The sequence below is a fragment of the Rhinopithecus bieti genome, unplaced genomic scaffold (assembly GCF_001698545.2).
Source record: "Rhinopithecus bieti isolate Rb0 unplaced genomic scaffold, ASM169854v2 scaffold_32012, whole genome shotgun sequence".
NCBI lineage: Eukaryota > Metazoa > Chordata > Mammalia > Primates > Cercopithecidae > Rhinopithecus > Rhinopithecus bieti.
Window position 1 is genome coordinate 3,152,869 of NW_016814432.1, and position 19,952 is coordinate 3,172,820.

General features: G+C 37.7%; 1 protein-coding gene across 3 annotated transcripts in view; it reads left to right on the forward strand.

Moving 5' to 3' along the window:
• The window catches only part of GMDS (GDP-mannose 4,6-dehydratase), a 651,165-nt gene that overhangs the window by 286,725 nt on the left and 344,488 nt on the right, over positions 1-19,952 (forward strand). For all 3 annotated transcript variants that reach the window (XM_017850337.1, XM_017850338.1, XM_017850339.1), the window contains exons 5-6: positions 2,544-2,736; positions 3,531-3,635. In XM_017850337.1, coding sequence (XP_017705826.1) covers positions 2,544-2,736; positions 3,531-3,635 — 298 coding nt within the window. The remainder of the gene's footprint in view (positions 1-2,543; positions 2,737-3,530; positions 3,636-19,952) is intronic.

Sequence of the window (19,952 nt, forward strand, 5' to 3'; positions counted from 1 at the left end):
AAAAAAAAAAAAAAAAAAAACAAACAAAAAAAGGAAGTAGTCCAGGCATGGTGGCTCATGCCTGTAATCCCAGCACTTTGGGAGGCCAAAGTGGGTGGATCATGAGGTCAGGAGATCAAGACCAGCCTAGCCAGCATGGTGAAACCCTGTCTCTACTAAGAATACAAAAATTAGCCAGGCATGGTGATGCATGCCTGTAATCTGAGCTACTCAGGAGGCTGAGGCAGGATAATCACTTGAATCCCGGAGGCGGAGGTTGCAGTGAGCTGAGATTGCGCCATTGCACTCCAGCCTAGGTGACAGAGCGAGACTCCATTTAAAAAAAAAAAAAAAAGTAAAAAGACAACCATCATAATGGGAGGAAAAATTGCAAGTCAAGGCCAGGCACGGTGGCTCACGCCTGTAATCCCAGCACTTTGGGAGTCCGAGGCGGGCGGATCAGGAGGTCAGCAGATCGAGACCATCCTGGCTAACACGGTGAAACCCTGTCTTTACTAAAAATACAAAAAACTAGCCGGGCGTGGTGGTGGACACCTGTAGTTCCAGCTACTCGGGAGGCTGAGGCAGGAGAATGGCATGAACCTGGGAGGCGGAGCTTGTGGCGAGCCGAGATCGCTGGCCACTGCACTCCAGCCTGGGCGACAGAGCAAGACTCCGTCTCAACAAAATAAATAAATAAATAAAGATTGCAAGTCATAGATTTGATAAGGGACTTGTATTCAGTATATATATGTGTGTGTGTGTGTGTGTGTGTATGTGAAAAAACTTTTACAACTCAACCAATGACCCAATTTAAAAATGGCTAAAGGATTCAGATACACATTTCTACAAAGACAAGATACAAATGGCTGATAAGCATATGAAAAGATGCTGAACATTATTTATTAGGCAAAAGAAAATCCACACTGAGATACCACTTCACACCACTAGGATGGATATAACAAAAAAGACAACAACAAGTCTATGTAACATGTGGAGAAATTGGAACTCTTATTAATTGATGGTGAGAATGTGAAATGATGCAGCCATTTTGGAAAATGGTCTGGTAGTTCTTCAGAACGTTAAATATAGTGTTACTGTATGACCCAGCAACTACATTCATAGGTATATACTCAACCAAAATGAAAACATGGTAAGCGAAAGAAGCCGGTCACTAAAAGCCACCTATTGTATGATTCCATTTGTATGAAATATCCACAGTAGGCAAATACATAGTGACAGGGCTGTTGGGGTCAGAGTTGGAGTTGGGGATCAGAGAGTGGCTGCTGATACTAGGTACTAAGGTACTGAGTACTAGGTACGGAATTTCTTTTTGGGGTGATGAAAATGTTCTGGGCTTAGATGGTGTTGATTGCATATACTGCTGTGAATATACTAAAACCCACTGAATTATAATCTTCTAAAAGGGTGAATTTTATGGGTGTGAATTATATCTTAACAAACTGTTAATAGAAAAGAATAAAAATAACAGGCTTCCAAATTTGCTTTCTTGCCTTTTGAAAGATTGTGGATGAAACATACTTTTTTTCTTTTGATTTCCTGGCAGCCACATGAGCTTTACTTACAGGCCTAAATCACATGAGTTTAGTGGTCTAAATAGGGTCCCTGGTGAGTGGTTGCCTGAATACCATTTGCATGTACCAGGGGACAGCTTCTGCTCCAGGGCACACATGCAAGACCCAGCAGTAACGAAGGCCAGTGACCTTACCCTCAAAGGGGTTTCTCCAGGTGAGGATTCACAAGGCGGCAGGGGAAGCCTGTTTGCACTGTGCCCAGCTATATTAGCCTCTGAATAAACCAGTAACAAAGATTTTGAGCCTTATTATTTTAGAGGATTTAATGTTAGGTTACTTTGTTCATCATATGTAAATAGAACAATTTCAGAAAGCTTATCAGTCACACTTGTTTTTAAAAAGTACTCTAAAGAACTGCAAAATATTGAATTATTCCTCAGCATTCTCTTAGAAGTTAGTTCATATATACATTAGCATCTTGCTGTATGCTCTGTGTCTCATACTAAAAAAAGATTATACATTCATGTAATAGATTACAAAGTCATTATTTTACCTTTAAAATAGAAAATAAAACAACCCTTTTTAAATTCAACTGTGTTCTAAAGCACGTGTTCCAAAACTACTCTGTACATAAAATCAATTGGGGCTTATTAAAATGTAAATTTCCTAGGTCCCTACCCCCAAGAGGTTGGTTCAAACTGAATTTTTAAGGAACATTCCATGTAATTCTGAGGAATAGGGTTTGCCCTATAATAGACTATGCCCTAGGGACTCTAGCCTAGAATTCGGAGCAGTAGAAGGCGGTTAAAGTGTTCTTCACATTACCATAGGTAATTAATAGCAATTAAGATATTTTTAGCCGTTTGATATTGTATGTAGATGACATCCACATTCTTATTGTGCTGTTAGAAAGTAATATTTTCTCACCAACATTTCACAGTGTGTGAAATTGTAGTCTTTGCCCCTACTGACAGCACCTTTGTGCTATGAAGCTAGTAATACAGCCCTGTCGCCGCCTACTTTTTCCAGATTTCCTTTGACCTCGCTGAGTACACTGCGGATGTTGATGGAGTTGGCACTCTACGACTTCTAGATGCAGTTAAGACTTGTGGCCTTATCAACTCTGTGAAGTTCTACCAAGCCTCAACAAGTGAACTTTATGGGAAAGTGCAGGAAATACCCCAGAAGGAGACCACCCCTTTCTATCCCCGGTCACCCTATGGTGAGAATGCGTGTGCACACCTGAGCGCATGTGCGGCATTATCTGTGGGTGTGGGAGGTGTGTGTTTTTTCTTTCATTCTGTTCATGTCTCACGGCTGAAGTCATTTGGGTGTGAGGTGGACATTAAGGTAAAGTGACTGAACTTGTTGAGAAGCATACCTTTATACATTGCTAACTACAAGTATTTGCTGCTATTACCTTGGGGGTGAAATTACTGCCTCACTTCACCAACCCATGTTCATTCAACCCTTCCATACAGATCGCTTTAAATGGAAAATCAGACCCAATGTGATGCTTTTTCTAAACTGTTGAGATTATACTGAAGTGATGAGGTTTCATGTTTATTTTCCATGAAAGTTTCCTTGAGCTCAAAACCTTAAAAAAAAAAAGACTATTATGTCTAATACATTTGTAAAGAGAATATTAATGAAAGACTTGAGTGATAAAATTTCAAACATTTGGAATGTTAAGATCCCCATTTTTTTCCATTCGAATTCCTCAAAAGTTAAGAGAGAGAGAGAGAATGAGAGAGAATAAGATCTAAGAAAGATTCAATCAATTAGATTGTCACATAGTGCATTGTGGGCATTACAAAAGTAAGAAATTCTTAAAATATTTCCTGGTGAACATGATTAATGGGCATCAGAACCTTTATTTTGTCTTTGGTTTTTGATACTTTTTTGTATTTTGATGCATTACAAATTATTATTTTGGCAAGTTGTTACTGTTTAAAATGGGTGAAAATCACTGTCTTTTATAACAAACTTCATTGCTTAAAAAATTTATTCCAACAGGGGCAGCAAAACTCTATGCCTATTGGATTGTGGTGAACTTCCGTGAGGCGTATAATCTCTTTGCAGTGAATGGCATTCTTTTCAATCATGAGAGTCCCAGAAGAGGTCAGTAAATATATTAACTGAAAAGAGAATTTCAGACTTGAACAACAAGAAGTTGCATGTATATTTGGTGTATGTACCACAGAGACTGAAAAATTTCCTATCTGTGTCTAATTATTATGAATGTCAGAGTGGCAAATGAAGAAATGTATACCCAGCCTTAGTTTTTTGTAATTTTATTTTGAGTTTGTAGGGTTTTAAATTTTAACATTCAAAACTGAACCGTGTTCCAGTTTTACCATTTTAATTAGTAGGTCTTATCAAGCATGTTTTCAACCTGAGTATTAGGAATCTGCTATATGAATACAAAGGAATAAGTAGTAAACTAATGATTGCTTTTGGAAATTACTGTTATTCAAATAGTCTCAGTTTGTAGAATCTGTATTATTTTTTGACTTTGAACCAGTTAGATATTCAGTATTTTTTCTTTACATTTCATTAAATAGACATCCAGAAATTACTATGCTTGTAGAGTGTATTTTAAAATGAATTTGATCAGTTTTTTAACAAGAGTTTAAAAAAATGACACATAACATTTTTATGGAGTACATAGTATTGTTTTGAAAGAATGTGTGGTGATCAAATCAGAGTGATTAGCATATCTGTCACCTCAGACATTTACTGTATGTTTGTGTTAGGAACATTTAAAAACCTCTTTTCTAGCTAATTGGAAAATACATAATAATATGGTGAACTATAGAGCACTCTACAGAACACTAGAATTTAATGTCTATCTAGCTGTAATTTTATATCCTTTAAGAACTCTCTCCTTATTCCCCACTCCCTTGAAGTCAGCTCTTAATTTAGAAGTCTTATCAGGTATTTTTGGAAAACCGTATTTGTTTGCATTGGCTTGTTGCCTTTTCAGAGTTGTTGATGAGACTGTAGCAACGTGCTAGTTCTCTTGTTCCCAGTATTAAGTTTTAAGTAAGAAAATGTGTACCCCCATCATTACTTCTGACTTACTGAAGCATGAGAAAGCTTTACAAAGCATGCACGTGCTGTACAAAGTGAAAATTATCTGTAAAGCTTCCAAGAAGTTTTGTTAAATGTTGCTATCACTTAGATTTTTAGCCTGAGAATAAATGAGAAGTCCAGTGTTAGAAGTTGTCTCGTGACCAACAACTACTACGCATATAACTTTTCAGTGAAATTGTATGAGACTATATAGCTACCTAATTAAACCAAGAAGTCATGAAGAAAGATTAAAGTGACAGGTTTATAAAGGTGTCTTTAGCGTCAGTACATTTTTATTTTATAATTGCTTAAGTTAAAAATTCCCGTCATGGGCTATTAAAGCCTAAGAACCTAGCCTGTCATCAGGTTGCCTGAAAGGAAAACAAGTTCACAAGCAGTGAGAAACATTTATTTAATGAATTTTGTGGTCCTGGGTGCCAGTGGGTGAGGGAGAAAGGAAAAGGAAGATCCTAGCTGTGGTTGCCTGCAGCATGTGATATGAGGGCGCCCACAGACTCTGCTGAGCCGTGGTGGTCCCTGCCTCTTTCTCACAAACAGCTTCATACACATTGTTTGGGTTTCTGTGTTCTTCCTCCCTCAACTTTTCCACCTGCAAAAAAAAAAATAAAATAAAAGTTAATTGTTGTGAATCAGGTCAGGATAGGGAAAAACATTCCTGGGTTGCAAAGTGAAAAAAGATAAATTTAAGTATAACTCCCCCTAATTCTCTCTTTGTGTACCTCCAATGAGAACTTATTTTTTGTCTTTGTAGATGTTAACCACTAAAAAAAAAAAACCTATATTTTAAGGCCAGGCACAGTGCCCCACATCTGTAATCCCAGAACTTTGAGAAGCCAAGTTGGGGGGATCACTTGAGGCCACGAGTTCAGGACCAGCTTGGGCAACATAGCAAGATCCCGTCTCTCCAAAAAATAAAAAATGAATCAGCCAGGTGTGGTCATGTGTACCTGAAGTCCTAGCTACTCGGGAAGCTGAGTTGGGAAGATTCTTTGAGTCCAAGAGTTCGAGGCTGCAGTGGGCTACAATTGTGCCACTGCACTCTAGCCTGCGCAACGTAGTGAGACCCCTGTCTCTAAAAAGATTGTTTAAAAGTAATAAAAAACATTTTAAAAGTAATACTTCTTCATTTAAAATAAAATTATCAAGTAAAAGTTCCCACCCTGATGATAACTGCCAGCCTTGTCCTCAGACCCACTGTTAACATTCCTTCAGAAAAGGTCTATCTATCTGTCTTTAAACATATAAAGAGAGTTCTGCTATACATGTTGTTCTGCAGCTTCAGGCTTCTATTAAATATCTTTAGGAACTTGACCTTAATTGTAGCATACACCATTTTGTTTTGTTCTATTATATGCCTGGAAATCAATGGTATCAAAGTTTTAACTATATAATCAAATAATGAGAAAAAGAGATGTATATGAAAATGATATTAATATTTTGATATATAATGCCTACTATTGACAGCATTTCTTAAAACTTGATAATTAATTTTCATGTTAAATTAATCTGACAGTAATGTTGTTTTGCCAACATTAATTGTTGTTTTCTGAGGAGATTTCTTTTCCAGACTGAGAATTCCGTGATGGCAGGTCTCTGTTGTATTTGTACATCTCCAGCTTCCATGCGGTGCCTAATTGCTAATAAGCATTCAGTAAATATTTTTAAATGAATAATTGAATGAAAATGAAAATGAAAATGAATGAAAATGAAAATAATTGAATGAAAATGAAAAATGAATAAATGAATATCTCATGTTTCAGTAACAGCTTACTGACTTGAAAGCTAGGTGGTCTGAATTACAGAAAAGTAGAAATTATGTAAATATTTATAAATATTGTTTTGTTGATGTTACTCATATAGTAATTAAAGTTAATAAACGGGCTGGGCGCAGTGGCTCATGCCTGTAATCCCATTACTTTGGGATACTGACTCAGGTGAAACACAAGGTCAGGAGTTTGAGACCAGCCTGGCCAACATGGTGAAACCCCGTCTCTACTAAAAATACAAAAAATTAGCTGGGCGAGGTGCTGGGTGCCTATAATCCCGGCTACTCAGGAGGCTGAGGCAGGAGAATCACTTGAACCCAGGAGGCAGAGGTTGCAATGAGCCGAGATTGTGCCAGCCTAGGCGACAGTGCGAGACTCCATTTCAAAAAAAAAAAAAGAAATAAATGATTTTGAAGTAAAGATTCAATCTGATATACATTAATAATAAACAGCTAAAATTCAATTTTTGTTCATTTTTTGTTAATAATCTTTGTAAACGTAGAATTTCCTGTGGTACTTTAAGTGAGTTTATTTTCTTAAGTTGGTTGAACATTTATACATCAGTCTTCTTTTCCCTGTTATTACAGGGAACAAACCCTTTTTTTCTACGTGGTGTAGAAAAACCTTGGTAAACCTCAATCTAGTCCTAGGTATCCAATCACAGATGCTGAATTCGTAGAACCCAAGTTGATGCAGTTTTGGGGGGCCATATACTTTTTCTCTAACAGTATAATTGTCAAAGGTCCTCTCTCATTGCATGAATAACATTTCATGAGAATTTCTGACTTTCAAACGTGGGGAAAAGTGTTTTTTAATCTAACGATAGGCTAAACCAGAAGTTGACAGTCTAGGACTCATGGGCCCAATCTGTCCTACCAGTCTAGTTTTGAAAATGAAGTTTTATTGTAACACAGGCAGATGCACTTGTTTATATATCATCTATGGCTGCTTTCACCTATGGAGTCTTGTAGAGCCTAAAATATTTGTTGTCTGGGCCTTTAAGAAAACATTTGCTGGCCCCAGCTGTAGACAGATCCTCAGCATTCAAGAAACTTTCACTTGGGTTGATGGTGGGTTTCTCCCACGGTAACAAGGTAGTCTTTTAGAAGGATTTCCTATAAATGTTAAACAGCATAGTGCACCAGTCCTTAAGCAGAATTCCTGAAGTGCTTTGGCAGGTTGGAGTTCTGTTGTACTTCACTGCTGTACGCAGGTAACCAAGTGCTCTGAAGGATCAAGCACTGTGACCAAGTGCTCTAAAGGAAAGCTAGTTGTCAGTGACGTGTGAAACCAAATAAGCTAGTAACTGCTGATATATATGTAGCATGGTTTGTCCAACAGTCACAGCTCCTGAGCTTGGACGCTGCTCGTTATGATTGTGGCTGCCTTCTGTGTCTTTTCTCCATCCCAACCGTTCTTGGTTTTCTTTCTTTTTCTTTTCTCTTTTTTTGAAGACTTCATTTATTTATTTAGGTTTTCTTTCTAAATATGTTTGTTTTGAGAACCGTGTAGTACATCTAGAGATAGTAAGAATCACCTGTGTTAGCATCAGATTGACAGTTGGAAATCACTGATTTAGGGAATGAAGCCAATAATCTACTGACTCTGCATCCCTCAGTCAGCCTTCCAGTCACTCTGTTGGTGAAAGCAAGAGGGTGGATGGCACTAGTGCTATAGGCTTGCTTCTTGTAAAATGGGAGCACTTTAGCAATATTTACTACAAATTAAGAGTAATAGAATTTTATAAGTAAATGTAAGTCATAAAAATGTATATAGTAGTATATGTTTTATGAATAACTACTACTATGTATTATATACTGATATTCGCAGACATTAACCAGGTGCCTTCTTTCATATGTACTCAGTTTTTTAAAATAAAAAAGTAGGCAATCATAACCTACATAACGAATTTTGGTCAATGAGGGACTGCAGTGGTCCCATAAGATTATAATACTGTATTATAATTAAAAAATCACATTTTTACTGTACTTTTTCTGTGTTTAGGTATGCTTAAATACACGAGTTTAGGCATATGTTATTTTATTGTGCTTCATAGATATTGCCTTTTTTTTTTTTTCAAACTGAAGGTGTGTGGCAACCCTGCATTAAGCAAATCTATAGGTACTATTTTTTCGGGTGTTCGTCTCCTGTGTGTCAGTCACATTTTGATAATTCTGCTAATATTTCAAACTTTAATTATTATTGTATTTGTTATGATGATCTGTGATGAGTGATCTTTGGTTTTACTGTTGTGATTGTTTTCAGGCACCATGAACTGCACCCATAAAAGACAGTGAACTTAATCCATAAATGTGTGTGTTCTGGCTGCTCCATGAACTGGTCATTGCCCCCCTCACCCCCCATTCCCTGAGACACAACAATATTGAAATTAGGCCAGTTAATAACCCTACATTGGCCTCTAAGTGGAGGAAGTAGTTACAGATGCGGAGGAAATAGCAAGAGAACTAGAATTAAAAGTAGAGTCTGAAGATGTGACTGCTTTTGTCGTGTGCAATTGCAAAATAAAGCTTTCACTGATGAGTTGCTCTTATGGATGAACAAAGAATGGATCTTCTTAAGATGGAATCTGTTCCTGGTGAAGATGCTGTGAATGATGTTGAAATAACACAAAAGCGTTTCTAATACTACATAGGGTTACTTGTTAAAGCAGCAGCAGGGTTTGAGAGGACTGACTCCAATTTAGAAACCAATTCTACTGTGGGTAAATGCCATCACACCACACTGCATGCTACAGAGAAATCTTTCTCGAAAGGAAGAGTCAGAGATTGCAAGAGACTTCATTGTTGTCTTATTATCAGAAATGGCCACAGCCACTCCAGCCGTTAGCAACCACCATCCTAATAGTTTAGCAGCCGTCAACATGACCTTCTACCAGCAAAAGACTCAGATGGTCATTCACATTTTTCAGTGATAAAGTAATTTTTAGTTAAGGTTGTACAGAGCTTTTTAAAACATACTATTATTACACACTTAATAAACAGTTTTTTTCCTTTTGTGCTGTTTCTTCAAACCTGAAATTGTGTATCTACCTGGCTGTTCCATTACATATCTTTATTTTTATATTTACATACATACAGTATTCCTTTTGCCGCAAATGTGGATATAATGATAGCTTTCTACTGGAAATACAGATTTACATTATATGTAATAGAGAGTAGATTCTCTATTTAAGGAAGAAGGTTTTGTTCATTATCTCAAGCTATTTAATATCTATGAGGAAATTGGCATGTACAAAAATGTTCTTGCCGTATTACATTTCTTTGAAAAACTAAACAATAAGGCTTGTCGTAAAGATGTTAATTATTATATAAATTGTAAACTATGGGGAAAATTTTGAGAGGTTTTTTAATTATTTAAAAATAGTTCGTAAATAAGTATATTAGTTTCTTTTCAAATGTGTTATTTACCAGTAATAAAATCTACTCTTAAAGATTATGCTATAAATTGGAACATTGGAAACAAGCCTATTTAGTAAAATTAACAATATTTCTAGCTCTGACTGTTTATTACATTAGGAGGTAAACAAGAAGGATATCTACTGTTCATCACCTATGTAATGTAACCAGTTGGACTAATTATGTCTTAATTCTTAACACTGGCAGAGTACTTTGGCATGCCATAAATATAAATATGGTGACCTTTACAAAACTATAAATAACACTAATATAAGTGTATTCTAAATTAAGAAAAAATATTTTGCATGATAATTAAGAGAAAACAAAAAAAATATATTCTACCTTCTACTTTTAGAAGGTTAAAACATGTAATGATTAGATTATCCCTGATTTCCTAGTTTTGATGACAGTAGCTATTGTGAATAAAGGGTGAAATACACGTAATATTCAGCAGTTTTCAGTGTGAGTGTAGAGTTAGTGGCTTAGATTTCCTACGTTAAGAACAGTAGCCTTGGCTTCTGTGAGACTTCCTAGGGTCCACATCCTGGAGGAGAAAGTCCTGACCCAGGAGAGTGCACGGGGGAAGTTGTTCTGTGCTGCCGGCTGTCGGCAGGCCTGGCTCTCATACTGAACAGGCCTTTGCTTTCCACAGGAGATCAGTTGAAGATTTCCGTCCTTCCATGAGGATATTTTTCTTATGTTGACTCCTTTTAGTCTTTCGATCATTAGGAAAGTTTGGGCAATGTAGTAACCTGTACTTCCGGGCCTGACTGAGGAGGTAGTGTTTGGTTACCTGAGCCACCTCGTGGGCTGTTGGTTACCAGCCATGAGTCACTCATAGGGATTGGCTTCCTCCCTGGATACCTTTAGCCTGAGTAAGAAACCACGTTCCATGCTGACAGCATGTTTCTTCCATTCTCTTACCACTCTTTTTCTTCTTCTCTCGGTGTTTAAGAATGGGATATTTACTCAGTCTGGGTCAAGTATTCTCTCTGCCCCGTAGATCTTCTTTTCTCTTTCTTTCCATATTTGCCTAACTCCTGACTGAGCCTCTCTTCTACTTGCCATATGTAACTTGCTCCTCCCTCTCTGACCATGGGGCTTGGCAACAGATTCCATCACTACCTTCTTCCCCCAGGAGCTCTTCAGTTGCTAAACTGTCTGTTCAAAATTTCATGAGATCCTAGTAAATACCACCAGAAAGCTGGTTTATTTTGTATTTCATTCTGAGTCACAAAGAATTTTTTTAATCATCTCCCAGCTGAGGAATCAGAGGGGTTTGCCTGTCATCATCATTATCATCATCATCCTCGCTGTGAAAAATGTATACTCATTAGCTCTTTGTGTTGCATTTGACATAGAGATTTAATACTCCAAAGGTACTTTTAGAGACATTTCGACTAACTTGTTTAACTTACAAATTTTTTATGTGTGTGTGGAAATGAAATTCACATGTACTTCTATTTTTCTATTTTTTTATTTTAAAATGTGTATTAAGCCATTAGATACTATTCTTTCCTTGAAAGGGCTTGTAGGGAGCAGCCAGTTAACATCCACCTATATGTATTCTCCCAGAATACCCTCAGAATTTATGACATAGGAATTTAAAGCTCATTCCATCTCAGTTTTTTCAACAATAAGGAAACAGAAGCAGCATGAGATTGAGTTGTCCAAGGTCGTGAAGCCAACAAATGCTAACACTGAGACTAGAAATAATCCGAGGAGAAGTCATGTAAATATTGTACGTATTTGTAGAAATAACATATATACAAATTTTAGAGTTCAACTTGAGCAAATAAACCCTTGTGACGCTGAGTGGGCACTTCAGCTTGGCAGTGAGTTAAGTGGACAAGTTGGAAACTGAATGTCTCAGTTGCTCTTATCTTTGTAAAAGACCATTAGTTTGCTTAAAGGCAATATTCCTTTAAGATGTTTGACAGAAATAATTACCATAAACATAGTTTTATAATATTAGAATATAAATGTGATATGAAATTAATAACTTCTCTTGCTTGTTATCAAGAAGTTGGTAATAGGAAGAACTAATATAAAATACATTAAAAATCAGGCTGGGCATGGTGGCTCATGCTTGTAATTCCAGCACTTTGGGAGGCCAAGGCAGGAGGATAACTTGAGGCCAGGAGTTTTAGACCAGCCTGAGCAATATAGTGAAACCTCATCCCTACCACAAAATAAAAAATAAAACATTAAAAATCATGTGGCAGTGGGAAGCTATAAAGTACTTTAAATATACCCATAATTAACAGTGTGAGACTACCACAAATGGATGGTGTACTAGCACTGTTTAGATATTGAGCCATTCCTAGATGATATAGGACATTCCTCTAAATATGGGCTTCATAAGAAATCATATACATCAGTCTAAACACAGTATTCACCTGACTGAAAGAATCTGCCATTTTTAAGGTTCATGAACTTGTGGTTTTGAGTTTTCGTCTTGAGCATTTTTTAGCTGCCAATTAGTTTGCTTTATAAAATATCTGACTGTATTTATCTTTATAAATTATCTTCAGAATTTTTAAAATGATAATTCATGTAAAAATTACTTAAGTCAAAATTTAAGTAAAATTTTGGATAATTTTCCTTTTGATATTTTTTCTAAAGATTGTCTTTATTTGTTGCTGTAAAGGTAAGATTAATGCTCTAGAATAGTGATTCTCAGCTAGGGGTGGGGAATGGGGAGGGAGTGACTTTTTCCCCCAGAGGACATGTGGCAATGTCTGGAGATATTTTTCTTGTCCCAGCTGAGGAGGGGGCTACTATTGGTGTCTGGTAGGTAGAGGCCAGAGATGCTGCTGAACATCCTACAGTGCACAGGACGGCTCTATAACAAATGATTATGCAGTCGAGATGGTTGATAGTGGTGAGGATAAGAAACCCTGCCCTAGAATGTCATCCTTCAAAATGTTCCCACAGAATCTACATGAATACCATCTGTAACAGATGAGATGAATGCCATCTCATTTTTCGTTACACTTCACTTTGACTTTACAGTAAATTCTTCATAGAACAACAGTAGGGTCTCATTTTTCTTTACATATCACTTTCACTTTGCAGTAAATTCTTCATAGAACTTTAGCAAACATTTACATGAACACCAAAGAAAAACATTTAGATTCGGATAGCTCCAGGGCCTTAAGTGTCATGGTCTACTGCAGGTCAGACCCAACTCAAGGAAAACCCAGGACTCTTCTAATCGTGGGAGGCTGAACTCTCACCTCAGTGACCCACTGATTCACACAGCCAAGTCACGTTGGGTCTGGGACCCTCCCAAGCCTCCAAAATCAGTGAACGTGTTTACTTCTTGTTATTAGTTATAAGAATAACAAATTATTCATTTGGGAGTAAGTTGTAGAGTCCATGTTCTGGCTTTGATATAAAACAACGGTTAGAACTGAGTCAAGATTATCTTTCAATGTGGAGGATTATAGTAATATTATTGTGAAAGGTTCACTGCATATAAGAATTTTCCTTTAAAACTGCTAGAATTCATAGATGTTCTAGTGCTTTAGGGAATAATATAATGCATGATAGAAATTAGGTACCTGGGACTTGTTTTTACTTAATCACAATAGGCAGAAAACACTTTCCCTCTGTATAAATACTACATATAACATGTCTAAATAAAATAATCTTTAAAAAATTACTGAATATTTTCCAGTCTGACTGGCAAATTCAAATCATGCACTGTAGAAGTATCAAACAGGCAAACCAATATCAAATACTTGATATTTTATTTGTATTTCTAGCTATAAAAAGTTCTTTGTGGCTTTTGTAGATGCGCATCAGAGACTTAATTTATTGCAAAAAAATTTAGCAGCCCATTGTGAAATCAGGGGATGAAGTAATCTCCTGTTGGTGTTCAGTAGAGCATTATAGGTTTTACACAATACCATTTGTCTGTCCGTAATGGTTAGACTATTGGCCACTATTCTTGGACCCACCAGGTTCTGAGTAGCCTTTCTGGTTGGGGCACAAAGTGACATCATCTGGTTTATCATTGCATTTGTAGACTGTGATACTTCATAGATGACATGTACACTTGGCGATCACAAAGCTGTCTGGCCCATGTTATTCTTTGTGGAGAGAAGAGGTGTAATTGCTTAAACATAAAAGACTTTTGAAGCAATACTTGGTCTAATGCAGGTGCTGATTACCACAAAACAAAATGAAGTCCCGCCCATCTCCTGAGGTGAGACTTCTGGGATTGTTAAACTGAATTCAAGGGTTTGTTTTTCAGTGTTTTGTAATTTACGTGACGTTTATGTTTGAAACCAAACTGATAACTGTCTGATGACATGTAGCACAGTTCCCTGCAATATAGCCAGACAGTATACACAGAGAATTTGGCCGTTCATCATCAGCTGTGTGCATTTGGGCAAGTCACTTACTCAGACCTCAGTTTCTGCATCTGTACATGGAGAGGTTAATAACGCCCACTCACCTGATGGAGCAAAGCACGGCACTGTCGTTTCAGCTCACTGTGAAGGTGTCTGGGAAAGCCTACAGGGAAAAGATGAATAGAGTGCGTAGTAGATTTTGAAGATTTATTTCATTTTTCCTTTCTCTTTTCTTCCCTTTTCCTGTATTTTCAATGCTGAAAGCTAGAGACTTAGTTTTTTTACTCCTTGCCTTCCAAAGTGAAATACCCTGTTGGAGGCAGCCCTGTTAGTGGATTGCTGTGGCTACTGGCATAAGAGGACAGTGAGAAATGTGAACGCTGCAGTGCCAGCCAGCTGAAGATGGTGTTGAACCAAAAGCCGAGAATCTTTCAGTGATGTTGACAGATAAAATGCACTAGTTCACTGAGACACCCATCAGTTGCAAAAAGATAAAATGTAGATAGTGTTGAAGAATTGCTGGAATCACAGGAAAAGCCATTCAAAATGAGATTTTGCCAGGTAAACCATTTAACATTTGAATTAGGAAAGTCAAGAAAAGACGATGATGAATGAAAGGCTTATGGATAAATATCAAGGACGTGTGAAAGATTCTTGAAAAAATTAGTGAAACTCTCTCTATATATTTTTTAACAGAGCCACATCCTCACCGTGTTGCACAGCGCTCAGGCTGGAGTACAGCAGTGGTCATAGTTCGCTGCAGGCTCGGACTCCTGGGCTCAGGAGATCCTCCTGCCATTGCCTCCTGAGCAGCTGGGTCGACAGGTGGACACTACCACACCAGGCTAATTTTTTCAAGTATTTTTTTAAGTGATACGTGTATTTTTTTAAATGGTGCTGTAAAAGTCTTGCGTGAAATGTATATGGTTGTGTCAAAAAAATTACAAAAGGAAAACCTTACTTTGTGACTAGACTAACAAAATTACGTAGATGCAGTTGTAATTTAAATTTTGTTAATTATAAGTGGAAATTTTTTTCAAAATAACATTCTTAAGTTTTCAAAATTTAATTTGAGTCAAAACTTTTTTTTCCACTATTTGTTGTGGAATATTATTCCCCTTTTTAAGTGGTTCACGTAAGGATATAGAAGTGTTCAACTACTTGGACTCAGTCCAGGTTCCGCTACATGCTAGATGAACAACTCTGGCAAGTGTCTCAATCTCTCTGAGTCTCAGTTTTCTCATCTGTAAAGTGGGGTAATCATCGTGTTCACTTAAGATTGTTATGAACATTAAAGGAAATCGTGTAAGTGAAGTTATTAGCCCATCATTATTATTACCATCACTGCTGCTAATGTCCCACCTAGAGAAGTAAGTTCAGTTTGTGCCACCTCACAACTTAAAATGTATTATTAATAAACAGGAGGAATAAAGGGGAAAATACATAAAGGAATATATGACTTTGTTTTCTCTGAACGAGTTAAAAAAGTTAAGGTTTCAGAGCTTAGTAAGTGATAATTAAAGTAGGTAAGACCTGGTAAAGTAACTTATGGGATACTGAATATTAAGTGCTAGAAGAATAATGGTCTGTGCTTCTGTTGTTTATGGGCTAATTCCCAAGTATTGTTATTAGATGTTTCTGGTGTGGACAAACTCTAATGATTCCTAGAGTAAAAAAATCCCAGATTAAGCCAGATTTTGTTTTTCAGAAGGCTTACTTCTGCCTTCTTCTTTCTATTTCTGTTGGTAAGTTTAAGATTTCTGAAAAGCTGCCAAAGCAGGATGCACATGAGGATAACCAGCCCATGAGGGTACGCAAGTAGGAAAGTGAACATCAGTGCGGTCACAAAGAAACCCTCCTGGCAGTGAGAAGGGTGAGTTTTCAGTACAGTTGTATCAGAGGAATAGGGGAAGCCCTAGTGCCCACAGGATGTAAAGAAGGCTTGGTAGAGGTACCCAGGAAACAGCTCAACCCTGGCTCCAGTGCCTCTTATGATCCTAACAGTTTAATTTGTACATAAAGAATAAACCTTGTTTTAAGGAGGAAGAAGGTGTTTCTCAGAGGAACACTGATTAATTTTTTTTGAGGAAGACAAAATGTAGGTTGGTGAGAACCTTAGTACTAACATATCCCCATTCTGGCTGGCAAACGACTGTGTGGTCCCAATTTCACGGAGAACATTTTGTTGAGAGTACTGGACATTGAAGAATGTTTCATAAATCTGCAAACACAGGGAAATATTTCCCTATAGGAAGCAAATATTAAGACAGGAAACGGAAAACATAAGAAAACAGGATCATCTACTCTTCCACTCCCAGCACTAAAATGAGCTAACATACCGTATGCGAAAAGTGATCTATATACTTCTTTCCAAAAAATGTGCAGAACTCGCTAGACACCATTGAATTTGGCTATATTAATTAAGACTGATGGTTACTAAAATGAAATCGCTGTTCTGAGCCAGATTTGGGGGATGGGAATTGCAATAGTTGAGTGCTCCTTGTGAAACATGCCTAGAGAGTTTAGTGGCACTCCTGCCCAAAGGAGGACTGCCAGCACATGCCCACTAGTGGCTATTGTGCCCATTCACTTTGAACCTTGGCGCAGGGGCTGTGCCTGACACACACTCCTCCTTTTCTGCAGCCAAGGGCTGAGCATGCCCTGTGATCACTTCCCGGAAGCCTTTGATTTCTGCTTGATGTTTTCAGCATGTACCCCTTTCTTTGGCTGGATTCTAAGTGCATCTGATACTGGAATGTTTAAACACAAATGCTTCTTGAGAAGTGTAGAGTGCTCTTGAACTAATATCTTAGAATTTTTAAAAGTTTCAACCTACAGGATTGTTAGTGATGCTAGTAATGATAATGATAGCATAGCAGCTAACATTTATTTGGCTCTGACCATGTGCCAGACACTCTGTCACTCATCTCTTTTAATCCCCATAATAAAACTATGAAGTAGTTGTAGTTATATCCATTTTACAGGTAAGGAGACAGGAGTTTAGAGAAGTTAAATTACCTTCCCATAGTACTGAAGGATACAGGATTTGTACCCAGGCGGTTTCGCCCTAGAACTGTGTGACTCTGCACTACCTTATGCTGCTCCTATGGTGGCCTGCCCCTTCCATCACATTTCATTGCCCCAGTGACATCAGCTTTTTTCCAGTTACATCAGCTGCCTTTCTTGACCCTTTAGTTTTTCCTCAAGACCATTCTTCCTGTTTGACTTTTTGTTGCCTCTTTCCTTCCCTTAGTTTTCATTTTAGGTTTGCTGAATTCTGAATTTGATTAGTAAGAAAAGGAAGTGATGAAGTAAAGTACGGAAGCAAATCTTTCACCTGAAATTTTGCCACATAGGTGACATAGAAATTGGGACTAAGCTGTTAAGCTGTCTTGTAACTCAGTCTATTAACTTTGAAAAACACTGTTTCATGGTATTTAGTTTCTAGACACTATCCTGGGAATACCATGTCAGTGATGCTTCCTGAATGACAGATCCCTTCGGTCTTAGAATTATTTATAGTTTACATGTTTTACCTGGTTGTTCAATCCGCTTTTCTGTGATTCTCTTCACAATATTTGTTCTTGACTGATTTGAAGAATGTTGGGGATTTTTGTTGGTGGTGGTTGTTGTTTAAAAAACAGGGTTCACGATGTTTCCCAAGCTGAAATCTAACTCGTAGGCTTAAGCAATCCTCCTGCCTCAGCCTCCCTAGTGGCTGGGTCTACAGGTGTAGGCCATGACCCCAGGCTTGAAGAATATTGGGTTCACAGACATTGCCGTCATGCAAATCAGTTAAGGGCCTCTGTAGCTGTATGTGCATACTCTAAAGTTCAAGCCAACCTGACTATAACCAACCACAAGAAAAAAAAAAGTATGAAATACTTTATCTCCTTGCATATTATGGTCTGTTGTCAGCATGCGTTAAAAACATCTCATCTAGTACTGACCAAATGCTTTTTGTGCTCATTGCCTAATTTCCAGAAAGTGTAGCTTCGGGCCGCACTCCTGTTGCCACACAGGCTCAGTTTCCACTGCTGCTCTGGTGAGCTTGAGAGGCACATTACTGCCTCCTGCATGCCCGTTCATCTCATTAGGCTTGTAGCTGAGAACCCCACCGATAAAAAGAACCTCGAAAAGTTATAGATATGATTCAAGCAGAGAGGCTAAGTCACTAGTAAGAAAGCCGTAATTTCTCTTCCTTGTATTTTTCTTTCCTTAATATTACTTTATATTGTATACCAATAACTAAGGCAGTGTTTTCTGACTGGTACACAATTCTTAGAAGTCATCCTTTATTTCTAATTATGCTTGCTCTTGGAGTCTGACCCTTCTTGAAAAACTGCTTGAAGTCCAAATCAATAATTAGCAATAGTTATTACAGAGGAGGCAATGTTACTTATTTTCCTTGGGTGAATAAATATCTTTTGTATGTATTTGCCTTCAGGATATTGCATATATTTACTTTTCTGTGACAGAAGAGAATAACAGAAACTGTCACGAGAGCCAAGTGAGATTCTTGTGGAAGGAGGCAAGATTGCATCATTTTATGGACATTTATCTTGTCCCAATTTTCTGTCAGATGAAGAATTTGAACCAAAGGTCTTTTAAAGATTTCGTTACTTTGCAGTCTTGTCTTTAGATGGCGGGTGGCTATTAGCGCCATACCTTTTGTAAAGTTACTTGGAACCATGAGGTATAGAAGTGGCTCGCTTTACTGCTTTTTTTTTTTTTTTTTTTGTTTTTTATTATACTTTAGTTCTAGGGACATGTTGCATAAGGCAGTTGTTACTATGTATCTTAGGCATGTTGGTGCGGCACCACCCATAGTCAGCACCATCATTCATCATTTATATCGATGTAGTGACACGCCCAATGCAATCCCTCCCTCCTCCCCCCTCCCCAGTGCTAGCCCAGTGTGTGATGTCCCTTCCGGAGTCCAAGGTGGATCTCATTGTTCAGTTCCCTATGAGTGGAACATGCGCGGTGTTTGGTTTTCTCTTCTGTGATAGTTTGCTAACGCGCCCATGAGTGGTTTCCGGCTGGATCCATGTCCCTCAAAGGGACGCAACTCATCCTTTTTTATGCTGCATAGTAGCCATGGTGTATATGGGCCACATTTTCTTAATCAGTCTGTCCAGATGGACATTTGGTGCTTCCAAGTTCGTTTGCTATTGTGAATAGTGCCGCAATAAAATATACGTGATGGGCTTTTGTACGTAGAATAATTATAATCCTTTGGATATATACCCAGTAATTGGGATGGCGGTCATATGGTACATCTAGTTCTAGATCTTGAGGAATTGCCATTAGTTTTCCATAATGGTTGAACTAGTTTACAATCCCACCAACAGTGTGCGTTTCTATTTCTCCACATCCTCTCCAACACCTGTTGTTTCCTGACTTCTTAATGATTGCCATTCTAACTGGTGTGAGATGGTATCTCATTGTGGTTTTGATTTGCATTTCTCTGATGGCGAGTGATGATGAGCATTTTTTCATGTGTCTGTTGGCTGTATGAATGTCTTCTTTTGAGAAATGTCTGTTCATATCCTTTGCCCACTTTTTGATGGGGTGGTTTGCTTTTTTCTTGTATATTTGTTTGAGTTCTTTGTAGATTCTGGATATTAGCCCTTTGTCAGATGAGTAGGTTGCAAAAATTTTCTCCCATTCTGTAGGTTGCCTGTTCACTCTGATGGTAGTTTCTTTTGCTGTGCAAAAGCTCTTTAGTTTAATTAGATCCCATTTGTCAATTTTGGCTTTTGCTGCTTTACTTCTTAAATGTTGCTACACTTCTGA